Source organism: Nannobrachium achirus (genome assembly GCF_963921795.1).
Source record: "Nannobrachium achirus genome assembly, chromosome: 22".
In the NCBI taxonomy this organism is placed as follows: domain Eukaryota; kingdom Metazoa; phylum Chordata; class Actinopteri; order Myctophiformes; family Myctophidae; genus Nannobrachium; species Nannobrachium achirus.
The window spans coordinates 13,742,348-13,756,462 of NC_137829.1; the positions used below are offsets into that span (position 1 = coordinate 13,742,348).

Below are 14,115 nucleotides of genomic sequence, written 5' to 3' on the forward strand. Positions count from 1 at the left end.
TTATAATAAGCAACACTGGTTCTAGTTTATGCCCTGTCGTACCACGGATTTTCGACTAAAGGCAGATGGGGATTCTCAGGTCCGGCTCTAAAGGATCACTGGCAGCTGTTAGTTTTATAGTGTACAGATACACAAGTTAATTCCATTAACCCAGTGACCCTGCAGGTCTGAAATACAACTTGATTTCACAGCTAGAATGACATCCATGCTGTACTCTGGGTCCCCCATGATACAAACAAGAACCACACTGCCCCTGGAACATGTTTCAGTAGCTTCAAACAGACATGTGGCTTCATTGGTCAGAACTCTGTCGTGTTTATGTTATGTTCCGTTTAGAAGAAGGGCTGCTCTTTTAAGACAAATCGAGAATTTAAAACACTTGTGTATCAAAATAAATTATGTCTGTAATCTGCGTCTGGTTTATCAGTTTGTTTGTATTTGTCATCAGGACCACATCATATGCAAAAATCATTGCTGAAATATTTTAGTACCAATCTTCACCAAATTGGTTTCTTAGTATCTCAGGAGCAGTGTTGGGCATTATACATTGATGCAAATAGGACAGCATCTAAATAGGCAGTCTATGCATCTAAGTGGGGCAGATAAGCAAACCAATTGTTTGTATATCCTCAGTCATGACTCATGCCCCCACCACTCTTGTATCAGTTGCATGTCTTCGTGGTGAATTGGGTACAGTGGACCACAATGTAACAATTAAGGGTCCATTTGGAACCCCTCTCACATAAGTAACCCAGAGGGTCCCTGTTCCTCTCTCCTCTTCTTGATTCCTACATTCTTACTCAGTGGGTGGGCCTAACATAGTAAACATACAAGGAGAGGATAGAAGTGTAGGGAAATGAGGATGTAATTTAAGGACCTGAGACGCAGCTCTAGAGCTGAGGTGATGTCTCTTGAGTGTCTTTGACACTAGGACTAGGCTACTATAATCTATTCTAGTGTAATGCTTCCATCTGTTGGTGAGTATGAGTCAATGCAGACTGATCCGATCTCACGTCATTGGTTTAGAACCATTGCACTGGTCTAACGATGCCATCTATTGGTGAGCCCAAATCACTGCACACAGAGCCTCGCAATGAGTCACGTGATCTCGCCCAGATCTCACGAGAATATGGATGCAGTCAACAATAACAACTTTCTCAGACCAGAGGGGCTGAAAACGGCGCGAGGATCGAGGTGCTCTTGGACACAGATTTAATTTATTTCCGCAAAACCCCTTTTATTTGAGCGTCAAGAAGATGTTATGAAAGTGATTGTCACATGTTTACTTCAGTGAGCGCATATGGAGCTAAAGAATGAGCTATAGTGTGTGGTTTAATCTGGATAGCTCTGCTGCTCATGCTGTGCAAGGAAAGGAAGGAAGGTTGTCTGCCTCCCTGGTTGAACTTTTTCAGGTAAACATTTCTGTTTTTCTTCTTGTTGTTTTCAGTTGAGAACGTGTCGTGTGTGTATTTGTGTGTGGATAATAAGGATGATAAAGTAACAAACAATGCAATACACTATAGTAGCTGCTGCTAATGTTAGTCATGGTGGTCAGACAATGTGGAACCCCCAGAGGGCGACATTCTTGACATTCCATGATGGCGGCTGCAGGCATCGCTACGCTACGCCACCAGGTGGTAAAGTCAAATGTTTCCATGATTTTGTGAGAGAAAATCATAACACATTACAAACCATTTCATAATGACACTTCCTATGCATCACATGTCAATTCTCGTAGTTCTAAGCCATTATGAAAATATATATAATGCCTTATAATCACTCTTAAAATGTTTTATTCTGTGTTAAGTTACACTATTTATTTTACAGCACAATCTAATCTATGCTAAATTATACACAATTGTTGCGACCGTAGGTCTCAGTTTAGTATGTGAACTGTCACAGCTTGACCATATCTATCTCTCTGTCTGTAAGGCCTGACACTGGTTCCCCTGACACATCACTGTGACATCACAGGTGACATCACAGTGATACTCAGCAGGGATCTCCATATATGGGCATAAAAGGGATCTCCATATTTGGGCATAAAATGGGATTCTATGTATGATGTCAGACGACAGAATCCATATATGGCCAAGACAGATGGTGCGACCTCGCCCTATGCATTTTTCTGGTAATACTTGACTTTAGAAGTCATTATGAAATGCTATGTGTCGTTAGGATTATTGTTATAAATCGTTAAGAGTATTTGAGTGCTTATCTCTATAATTAAGTAATTATTATTATGTCAGAGAGGCTTATTGTCGGTATGAGGCTCATACTGACAATAAGCCTTTATGACATACCTTTGTTGTAATTGGGAAGGCGGTATTTAGGGTCCCTTGCCTGTCCACTCTCCCTGATACGCACGGGTACCACTGTCTGGTCACGAACAAATATAACGTCGCTCAAGTGTTGCTGAGACTCTTAAAAAATACCAAGAACTGCAGTAGGCTCCCACGGAAAAGTCTGTTTTTGAAATTTAGCTTATTTTCCTCACTTACCATGTCCCGCATTAGGGTGTGTTCGGATTTGTACACTGGGAGGCGAGAGCGCACTCCCGTATTGGATATTAGTGCCGTAACATTGCTCTCAGTGTGCTCCCAGTGTACATCAAAAATAAAAAAATAGATTAAAAATACTTAACGGCACCGCCGATTAGCGCGGTTTCACACACGTTTCCGCGGTAGCCTACTGCAGTTCCTGGTACCTTCAGCTCCCAGTATTTACCACATGACTTGCCTCGCCCAAGCTGAGCTACTCATACGCTGAGTTGGCGGTGCCTGGGATCGAACCCATGACCTTGTGGTCCAAAGGCGAGAGCTCTAACGACCGGACACAATAGCTATAATTATACAGTGTTATAAACAGATTATAGTGCATTATGATATCAGTAACATCATAGCAAGTTTTACGACATTTTCTATTCAACTCAAAACTAGTTCCATCAATGTGAAAGCAATGGAATGTCAGTTAAATTCCTCATTGTCTTTCATGCCTATGTCTTAATATGACTCTGACATGCCTGTTTTAAATCTGCAGTACAACCTATCAATGCAGTGCCAAACAAAACGTGTCCAAGCAGTTGATGCCTAGTCAGTTCTACTCAAGTATCTCACCGCCATGTCAAACACAAGCAATAATACTCAATACTACCAACACAAGGAAAACAAAAGGTTGGTCAGTGCTAAAAAACAAAACATGAAAAGTGACACAGCAACACGCCACATGAAACTCATTGGAAAGGTCCTTAGATGTCTGGGTTGGTACAACTATTGTTCCAGTTAAGTTACAGTTGTCCTAGGTTACAGTTTTGCTTGTCAAGCAACCATCGTGTGTGTCATTGAATAACTTGAGAGCAACCGGCACAAATGACTTTCCCAGTCTCTCGCATCTCCGTCCTGGGTAGTAGTGATGTGTCGTTCATGAGTGATTAGTTCATAAGAATCGAATCATCAGCAAGACTTGTGAACGATTTGTTCAAATCCCTGAAATGGGTCGTTCACACCCCCGCCCCCTCCCCCTATAAGCCCCCGGCACACAGGACGCGACGGCAGGCTGTACTCGTGCAGTAATAAAAACGCTCCAGCGATTGTGTTTTTCACGGGACGATCGCACTATGAACGGTGAACATGAACAAATCTTTTGAACGAATCATTACAGTGAACGTGAACAAAATGATTCGTTCACTGAAATGAACGGGATTGCCCATCACTACTGGGTAGGTGTTCCAGTAACCAAATATCTCAGGGTGGAGGGGTTGGGAGGAGTTATTCAAGATGGTGTCCAGCTTCCTAGCCGTTCGCACTGGACACCCTGGCTACTTCCTCCAACTCTGCAAAGAGGACCCAACAACAGAGCCCGCCTTCCTCACCAGTCTGTTGAGGTTGAAGGTCTCACCCGCTCTGTTGTTGCCCCCCTCTGTTGTCTTCTAAGAACACTTGCCATAACAGACTGGTAGAACATCTGTAGCATCCTGTTGCATGCGTCAAACAATCTCAGTCTTCTCAGGAAGAACAGCCTGTCGGACCAGTCCAACAAGCTGTTCAGGTGCACTCCAAGGAATTTGTAGTTGTCCACAAACTCAACCACCTCCCCTTTATGGTGCTTGGCAAGGGGGTACTCTCTTGGACGTGCGGAAGTCCACCAGCATCTCCTTGGTCTTACTAGCGTTAAGCCAGAGGTGGTCCCTCACCACCACACCATCATGCTCGGCCGTGTTGTCGCCAGAGATCTGGCTGACCACGGCGGTGTCATCTGTAGATGACAGGTCTTGGAGCTGAAGCGGAAATCAGATGTGTAGAGAGTGAACAGGAAAGGTGAGAGCAAAGTGCCCTGGGGGAACCCGTATTGCTCACCAGCACACCAGACCTACAGCTCTGCAACCTCACCTACTGCGGTCTGCCTGAAAGGTAGTCCGTAATCCATGCCACCAAGCCCTTGTCCACCCCCATCAGCGCAAGCTTCTCTGCAAGCAGAAGAGGTTGGATAGTGTAGGCACTGGAGAAATTAAAAAACATGATTCTGACTGTGCAGCCCAGATCTTTGAGGTGGGTGAGGGTCTTGTTGAGCATGTAGATGATGGCATCGTCAACCCCGATGTCAGCCTGGTAATCAAACTGAAGGGGGTCCAGGTGTTCACAAACTGTCGTTCTCAGTTGGTTTATTACCAGCCGCTCAAAGGCCTTCATGACCTGTGATGTCAAGCCGGCAACTGGTTTGTAGTCGTTGAGGACAGAGGGACGGATCTTCTTAGGCACCAGGAAGATGCAGGAGGACTTCGACAGCTGTGGCACCCTCCCCGTCCTCAGGGAGAGGTTGAAGAGATGCGTGAAGGGGACAGCAAGCTGTTCTGCACCGACCTTAAGCACCTGAGATTGATGTTGTCAGGTCGCGCTGCTTTCCTGGTGTTGGTCTGCGCGAGCTGGCACCACTTGCTCAATGGTGAGGGTCAGAGGAGAGGGACATACAGTACAGGGTGGCTACTGAGGTCACCATTTCTCCTGCTAGCGGTTGACCTAGCACCTACTTGTTGAACACAAACAAAAAAAGTTCATGTCGCTTGCCAACTCCCCAGTGCCTGACACAGCTGAGTTAGCAGAGCCGTACCCCGTGATCTTTCTGAAACCTCTCCATACTACTCACATATTTCACCTCATAAAATCACATAAAACAGCATATTTCACAACTTTCTGCATATTTTGCATATTTTACAACTTCACACATATCTTGCAATTTGCTGCAATTTCACATATGCAAAAACCCTGCATTTGTATTGCAGAATCAAGGATTTTAGCCGCATAATGATGAATTTTAGCCCGCTTAATCAAGGATCTTTGCCCGCGTTTTTCTGAAGGGTCTAACTAAAGCCTAAGCCTAAACTAAAGCCAATAGTTTGATTTGATCAAAAGTGAGTTTGATAGAACAGAAAACTATCACTGCATTGTTGAAGCTCTTCAGAATCGGGTATCTTCCACATGGTGGTTGCTGAATCATAACTAAATGTTCTTTTGCTGTTGGTGATTTCCACAGCCCGCCACATGGCGAGATCTAGAGCAAGGGAGATGGCCTCCAAAAGGTGTTTACCATGGTCAGAGGAACAGCCACAGATGGACCAGGAACATGTGATGTTTGATGCAATACTGCCGGAACCCGTTGTAAAGTTATTCAGAATAGGTATGTTCTTTTTTTTACTGATGATTTCTACTTGGGGTGTCACAATTTTCAATACAAATCCTTGTTAGTTTGTTATTAGTCAAGGACCCACAAGCCCAAAAGCTCAAGGAATAGGGGTGATACCTGTGATGTCTTGCCGTACTTTTTATTTCTGTTTTATCTATTAGTTTGGTCATTAAGGTCCACAGAATGACAGGCCTGCTCTGCCGGAAACATCGCGAAAAAAAGTTATGGCCATTTGTATATTCACTGTCCCATCGACTTCACTATACAGGAAAAGAAAAATATAAAAAAAAAGAAGAATAATGTGCTTTAAGTAGCATGTGAGGGGTCCAACTAGTGGTTCTACATGATTCTGAATCCATTGCAAGCATTTGTTTTGCATGAAAAACATTCCTAGGGCAAAATATCTGCCCCCCAAAACCGTGAAAAGTGAAGATTGTTTCACTTTTTAAAATTTTGGGGGGCCAACATTATGCCCAAGGAATGTTTTTCATGCAAAACAAATGCCTACAATGGATTCAGAATCATGAAGAACCCCTAGTTTGAGTCCTCACATGCTACTTAAAGCACATTTATTTTTTGTATTCTTTTCCTGTATAGTGAAGTCGATGGGACAGTGAATATACAAATGGCCATAACCTTTTTTCGCGATGTTTCCGGCAGAGCAGGCCTCTCATTCTGTGGACCTTAATGACCAAACTAATAGATAAAACAGAAATAAAAAGTACGGCAGAACATCACAGGTCCTCTCTCATTATCAGGGACTGGGTCCCTGACTATATGTTAATCATGCATGTGCATCTCCAAGGAGTCAGGAGGCTGTTTATGTTAAACCTTTTTATTTTTCTAGATTATTAGTCAAATAAAAGTTGAGAAACACGTTTTTCTTTACAAATCAAGACTCTATAGCCTACTGGCCTAGATCTATCCAAGTATCCATCAGTGCTGAAAAAGTCTAATCGAATTGTGGATCAGGCAAATGTTGCTTTCCCTAGATTCCACTGATTACAGTCTCATATGTTTGTAGTTTGTTATTAAATAAATCTGCAAAGTAAATCAGGGCGAGAATTTTGTGGATGCCATGGCTGCCGTGACCCCTCACTTAAAATGATCAGCCTTGATGCTCCGTCCACACTTCCCCAGCTGATTATAGCGTTTTTATAACAACATCTTCAGACTTTAGGGGCTAGCCATATCCTTTTTTAAGTTACTATGCACAGGATCTATGACTATGAAAAATCCTCTGTGCCCTCTGTTTTTACATTCAACCTTCATCCATAACCCGTGATGTCACATCTACGTTCCTTCATTCCAGATGAGTCTGTGGCGTCCAACCTTCACATGAAGATGCAAGTGAAGACGAGTTCTCCAGCGCCAGCAAGGACACTTTCTATCAAACAGGAACCAGAAGCTGATGTCGAACCTGAAATTAATCAGGAAATGAAACCTGAGCCGGAAATTCCGGTTTCCTCCGCCTGTGTGAAAGTCCAGACTGGTGAATGAGCTCATCAAATAATTTATTGATTTAATTTATTCATACAAAAGCCATATTTGGGGCTGGTGTTCCACACATATATTTATACCATGCTATCTTTTATCTGTTTTAAAGGAATAGCCTACTACACCCAATTAAAGTTCTGGAAGTGCTAGCCCTAACCCTAAACCCTAAGGGCCCTATTTTCTTCTGTGCTTTACCCCTTATCCCTAAACTATTTTGCCTTTTTTACTATTTGGAAAAACATTTTAAAATACTTCAAAAAGACCATTTACAAACTCTGTTCATCCTCTGTTCCCTCTGTTTTAACAGCCAACCTTCATCTACAACCCATGCAAAATCCAAGCCTTTTATTATTAAAGCCCTTATCCTACTCTTTCATTACAGACCAGGTATCCGGCCTACGACTGAAGATGAGTCCTTCACCTAGGACAGTTTCTATTAAACAGGAGCCTGCAGACCACCTTAAACAGGAGCCTGCAGACCACCTTAAACAGGAACCGACAGACCACCTGAAACAGGAACCGACAGACCACCTGAAACAGGAACCTGAAGACCACCTGGATCTCAGTAAGTTCCGTGCTCATAATTATCAATGTCTTGAATTCTGTTCAGTTCTGTTGTAGAGCTATCACCACATCAACGTGATATCTATAGTCTAAAATAGTGGTTCTCAACCTTTATTCCAGACCAGTCCGTGGAGTCCAGCCTGTGGTTGAAGATGAGTTCAGCCAGGACGGTTTCTATTAAACAGGAACCTGAAGTTGAAGGAGTTGAAGTTGAAATTGGCGGTACGTTTCATGTTCTCCTCTTTATTGTATTTTTTTATTTTTCCCCCTTTTTTTGGTCTCCTCTTTATTGATTCTATCCTGCACTGTTGTTGGTCTCTCACCATATCAACATTTCTATATATGTATATGATTATAATGGCAAAAAGAAAAAGAAAATTTAAAAGCTATCACTCGTGTGAGGCTTGTAAGGGCTTGTTTCCATTGTGGTCCTGTGTGTCAAGCAAAAGTAGTGAAATGAGCTGATCTACAAGCTCTCTCTGCTATCTTCGCTATGAACATTTTTGTTCCATTTTGATGCCTTCATAAAAACCTTTTCTTTATTAACATGATTATTCACCGTACAGGGAGTATAGTCACTCATATACACTCATCCCATCAACATGAATCTCTCCCATATAGCGCCACCTCCAGGCCGATTTTTAAAAACACATTTTTGGACACTGCTCCTACAGATTTTGCCCTAAAATCACGAAAATCACTACACAGTATGTCTACACTCATGTCATCAACATGGATCAGGAAGATTTTGGCAAAACACATTTTTGCCCTATTTGTGGAGATAAGTGACCTACGGTCGCTTATCTCCCGATTAGGGAGCCTTACTGGTATATAATGCATACAAATACTATACAATACTATTGAAAACATATTGAAACTAGAAAAATATTGTTCCTTCGAAACAATTGTGGGCTCGCTTCAAGCCAGAAAACAATGGCTATAAAAGCACAAAATGTCAAGATCGCAGGCAGTGCTCTCTTTGACGTTACTGACGTCAAAGATTGGTCCATTTTGTTCCAAAAATGTGTTGTGCAAAAGTTGACCCGCTGGTGGCGCTATAACAGGCCAATGTGAGAAGGTTGGTATCTGTTCCTTGACCTATTGGGAATGTGCTTGCAAGATTTCACGCACATCCCAGGCTGTGTTCATGATTTGAGGTGTTTTTGGCTTTGGACACTTTATCGCTGCTTGCAGCTATATTTATTATTATTATTTTATAATTTTTTTGTGTGCACTTCATAGGCATGTTAGATAAAGGTCCTTAGATTGCGTGTAGAATGTTTCATGCAAATTGCAAAAAAAATCCTAGAATAAAAACGGGTTTAAGCGTTTTACAAACTGCTCAAAATTATATAGCGCCCCCCTTTGGCCATTTGGGGTAAGATTGGTTTCAGTGATATTTGAACTAACCCTCTACACTATTTTGTCATGAAAATGTGACTTTGCTTGTATGTTTTAGAGGCAGAAGAATAATTTGCATAAAAATGCAATATTGTTTGAATTATTTAAAAAAGCATGTTTCAATGTTAAAGAAATCCGATCTGACAGATCTTTAGATATCGGTCCAAAGTTCATGTAAAAAAATGTTTTGTGCACGTGACGCGAAAATTCCAGAATAAAAGCGGGTTTACGCGTTTTACAAACTGCTCAAAGTGGCGGAAAATCGAAGGGCGGAGCTTACTTAACAACGACACAGATGTCTTCCGCTTGAGTCAAAGCACGCGTGTAACAAGTTGCATGTCTTCAAACGAAACGAGTCATGACTTATGCCCGTTAGAAGTTTGAATTTTCAAACGCTTCGTATAGCGCCCCCCTTTGGCCGATTGGAATAAAATTGGTTTCAGTGATACTTTGACTAACCCTCCACATCTTTGCCAAATGCCATGAACGTGTAACTTTGCATGCATGATTTAGAGGCAGAAGAATAATTTGCATAAAACCGCAATATTTATTGAATTATTAAAAAATCATTATTTAACGTACAAACTTCTCACCACATAGCCTGTGTAGATATAGGTTCAAAGTTCATGTGAAAAAAGTTTTGTGCACTTGACGCGAAAATCCCAGGAGGAGATAGATTTTTACTGTTTTTCATATAATTCCGAATTGTGGGAGACCTAAAGGTCAGAGGTCAAAAGTTAGAGGGTAAAAGTTGTTCGGCATGAGGAGACGCATAAGTGTATACAGGTTTCATGGCTGTACGTATAACACAGCATGAGCTATACCTGTTCAAAGATCGCACTTTCGAAGGCTTCCTACAGCGCCACCATTTGGCCGATTGCTATAATAAATAATAGCACACTTCACCACTGTAAGCTGAACACATTGATGTTTTTATTTTCATTTTCTCACTAAGTATGTAGGAGTAGAAAGGAACCGAAGATCCCGTCTACTTATAAATAAATAAATAATGACAATATCTAAAGTGTGCTCGCCTTATAGGCGAGCCCACAATAAAGCTCAGGAGAATAATGAGGTATATTTACCAAGAAAGGAGGGGGCAGAGATTTCTACTATCAAGGTGTTCAACGTTAATCGTATGCACCTGTATTTTGAGGACACATAGTGTCAAGTGGCACCTATGTGTATGTGAGGCTGTGCTCTATAGGGAGTCGGGAACCTTTATATCAGTCGGCAACATGCCAGCATTGCCGCAAAACATAACCAAGGGTGTGGATGTATTGTTGTGCATCTTCCCAACCAATCAGAGGGTCGGCAATTAGATCACCTTCCACAATTAGATCACCTTCCACATCAATATTTGCAAATCAAAAGGGTGTAATAATACCACTTGTTTTTCCACATATATATTATTTTCTTTTTATCATAGATGCCTATGTCTTGTAAGGCAGTCTGTCTTGTAGTTCCAGTAACATTGTGTTTAACTATGAATTTCTTAAATTAGCCTTTCATTATTATGTTCTGGCGAATGACTTAGAAAAAAATTGGCCCGAGGCCAAATCTAATTGCCGACCCTCTGATTGGTTGGGAAGATGCACAACAATACATCCACACCCTTGGTTATGTTTTGCGGCAATGCTGGCATGTTGGCGAGTCAGACAGTATGAATGCTCACAACTGGGGTTTCGCTCAAGACATAAATTGGTCATAAATCAGTCATAGATTGTGTAATTACAAATGTGTCTCCCTCTCAGGGCCAGAACGTTGCAAGGTCATGTATGATTGCACAGCCGACAATGAAGACGAGCTGGATCTGAGGAAAGGAGACATTGTCACAATTATCCGCAAGGTTTGGCTCCTGATAATTTAATTTATGGAACAGTATGTCATGATTCCTGATAGAGCTGGGGAAAATATTCATATTATATGTTGATATTATGTTGATATTAAATATCGTTTGTGATTCTTTTGGGTCTGCGATATGACTTCCTATATTGAAATTGCCCAGAGGGTGGGTGGATTGTGAACGTCACAAACGTAACAACTGGACTTGCAAGGTTCAAATAAACACTCTTCAGGGGTCTGCCATCAGAATAGCCACAACAGAGGCCAAATGACATGTGGCCCATGGGGTCAGTCTGCAGGGGTCTGCCATGACAACAGTCACATCGGGGGCCACAGGCACACTGTTGCACCAAATGTGCTGTGCCCCACCTGTCATAAACTCTGTTCAGAGATGGGTCATGAGAATAGTCACATCAGGTGCCCCAGGCGGAAGCACCTGCCCAAGAGGAAGGCCCCCCCCCCTTAAGGATGGTGAAGGAAGACTCTTCACATAATAGAGACACACAGGCGCCTACAAATTCACGCCCCCTATTGTGACAGCGACCCCACTTCGGGTAAGGGAGAACGGTGCACTGCAGCTGCCAATGCAATCCCAATGAGGGGCATCGTGAAATATCATAATTTCAGTGGTTGACTACTCATGTCCCATGAGTTGAATTTTGCCTTTTTAAAGTGGCATATCTGTCATCTTGATACACTACCTACAAGATAGTTTAATATACTTCATCTGTGAGTCAAAAGTGCTAGCATTGGAAATCTTAAGTTTAGGTGGTCGCATGGTACACACGTCATGGACGCATCCCTTGAGGTTTTCAATACCCAGATACGCTTGTCTCTCATGTATAATTAGACTGTTTATTTTTGGAAAATTATTGCATCTTGCTGCTTCCAAACGGAGTCTTGCAGGTTATTTTTGGATTAATACTAACCTGGAGAATCCACTCTGCAGTTGAAAACGTCAGGATCTTCAAAGTCGGCGTTCGTAAATGCACAGCAGTAAAGACAGTGATGTCACTGAAAAGCGACAGGTTCTGTGTCTGCCGTTTCCCCTCTTCTCTGTTAACATTATGGGTAACCCATTCAAGTGGTAAATTAAATGTGACACACATCATGTATTTAGCAAACAAGAAGATATGTTGTCAGGGTCAGGCCATACATTTGAAAACATATTTTTATTTAAATCAATATAGTCTTCAGTTCGTGTAGGATTATTTTAATATTAGGCTAACCACAGTTGAATTGCAATGACTTTCTATGGGCTGGCTTGCAGTGCACCGTTCCCCCTTACCCAAAGCGGGGCTGCTGTTTCAATTGTGGGCGTGAATTTGTAGGTGCCCGTGTGTCTCTATTGGTCCTCACTAATGTTAGGAAAGAAGGGGATATCCACACTCTCTGAAGTAGTTTCTTTCTTGTAGTTTTATTTATTCATTTAGCACAACAGCAGTCTCACCGTGTCTGTAGACGGACCGGTTTCGGCCTGTAGCCTTCCTCAGCGTCTCAGTCAAAACTGTTTTGAAACTGAAAACTACAAGAAAGAAACTACTTCAGAGAGTGCGGATATCCCCTTCTTTCCTGATACTTACCAGAATCTGCACCCAGTAAACAAAAATACTTTTTACTCTCGCAGAGAGCGCGTCATCTCCAGACGGTTTTGTACCGGCTAGGAGACTTGTCCTCACTAATGTTCACAATAAAATAGCACAATTCTTTCTTATTGGGGTCTCTCTCTCAGGAGGGCTATAGAGTTCAGAAACCTGACTACCAGTGACATCATCGTTAGGCAGATTTATTTTTATACAAGATATTATTCTTTTTTCGTAGTAGATTATTATTATCTCTAACATTGGCTTCCATTATCGCATAGAACAAATGCTGTTCATGCCAGTCCCCTGAAAAGCATTTGTGCCATGTTTGGTGAGGATTTGAGCAATGGTGTGCCTGACATGTGGCCCATTTGATGGCGGAGTCTGACCAGTGTTGGTGCCAGGTTTGGTGCGGATCAGACTACCCATTCACCTAACAGTTCTGCATGTTATGTTTGTGACGTCCAGGTCCTCTGGGCAATTTTAATATAGGAGTATATCAGGTCTAGGTCCCAAATGGAAATTGTGTCAAATGCCATTTTTGCAGTCCTAAAGTGACCGTTTCATCTTCTGTAGGAAACAGAAGCCGTGGGCTGGTGGGAGGGAGAGGTCAACGGCCGACGTGGGTTCTTCCCCAACAACTTTGTCACGTTGATCCCACCAACAGACGCTATTCAAGTGAATGTGAAGGTCACAAGACTGCAACAGCAAATGGTATTTTTGTTGATCAATATGTCTTGCAACTGGTTGACATGGGTATGTACAGAGCAACCTTTTTGACATTCTAGTGGTGTTTTTATATAGTTGTAAGGGTCCATTATAGCGCCATTATCCAAAGCGCTTTACAGAGATTGTGCATTACATTCACCCATTCACAAACACATTCATACACCGATCATGAAGGAAACTTGCTCACTGGGAGTAACTAGGGTACAGAGTCTTGCTCAATGACTCTTCGACACTAACTCTGGGGGAGCCAGGGTTCAAACTGGGAACCCTTCGGGATCCCTCCGTGTTCAAAGACGGTTTCTCTACCCCTGAGCCACTGTCGCCCCAAATGCCGCTATCAAATGTTGATTTCTGTCATAGATTTTTTCACACATTCAAAGGACAACATCAGTCACCAGAACCAAGGACGGGTGTTTTCAAATCCATCTTTCTGAGAGTTTTTCACTAACCTTTGAAAAATCATGGAATATTCAGCGCCGTTCTGATTTGCAGGGGTGTCCTGGAGTTGGAAAATAATTCCTGTCCACTCATGTCTCACTCCAAAGATAAACCCTTTTCCGTATCAAGCTTGCAACCCTTGTTCTGGTGACGTCATCGTGTCAGGTGACCTTCCAGTTACAGTGTCAAAATAAGGAACTTGTCAAACTCGTCACATGGCGGCCTGGACCATTGAAAATAACTTGTGAAACTCGTCAGATGGCACTAAGTTGAACTGCTATTAACTGCTATGCTAATTGTTGCTGCTTCTCCTCCTCCAGTCTGCAACTACAAGCAAACCGCCTGCTCCAGGGAATCACACGGGTAAGAGAAGAGTATC

General features: G+C 42.3%; 1 protein-coding gene across 1 annotated transcript in view; it reads left to right on the plus strand.

Moving 5' to 3' along the window:
* Nucleotides 1-1,155: 1,155 nt before the first annotated feature.
* Nucleotides 1,156-14,115, plus strand: part of LOC308308074 (uncharacterized protein) — a gene marked incomplete at its 3' end in the record, with an annotated part of 28,950 nt that continues 15,990 nt past the window's right edge. The window contains exons 1-8 of the mRNA XM_080753443.1: nt 1,156-1,412; nt 5,530-5,673; nt 6,992-7,171; nt 7,559-7,741; nt 7,861-7,962; nt 10,896-10,990; nt 13,146-13,283; nt 14,057-14,099. Coding sequence (XP_080609569.1) covers nt 5,538-5,673; nt 6,992-7,171; nt 7,559-7,741; nt 7,861-7,962; nt 10,896-10,990; nt 13,146-13,283; nt 14,057-14,099 — 877 coding nt within the window. The 5' untranslated portion in view covers nt 1,156-1,412; nt 5,530-5,537. The remainder of the gene's footprint in view (nt 1,413-5,529; nt 5,674-6,991; nt 7,172-7,558; nt 7,742-7,860; nt 7,963-10,895; nt 10,991-13,145; nt 13,284-14,056; nt 14,100-14,115) is intronic.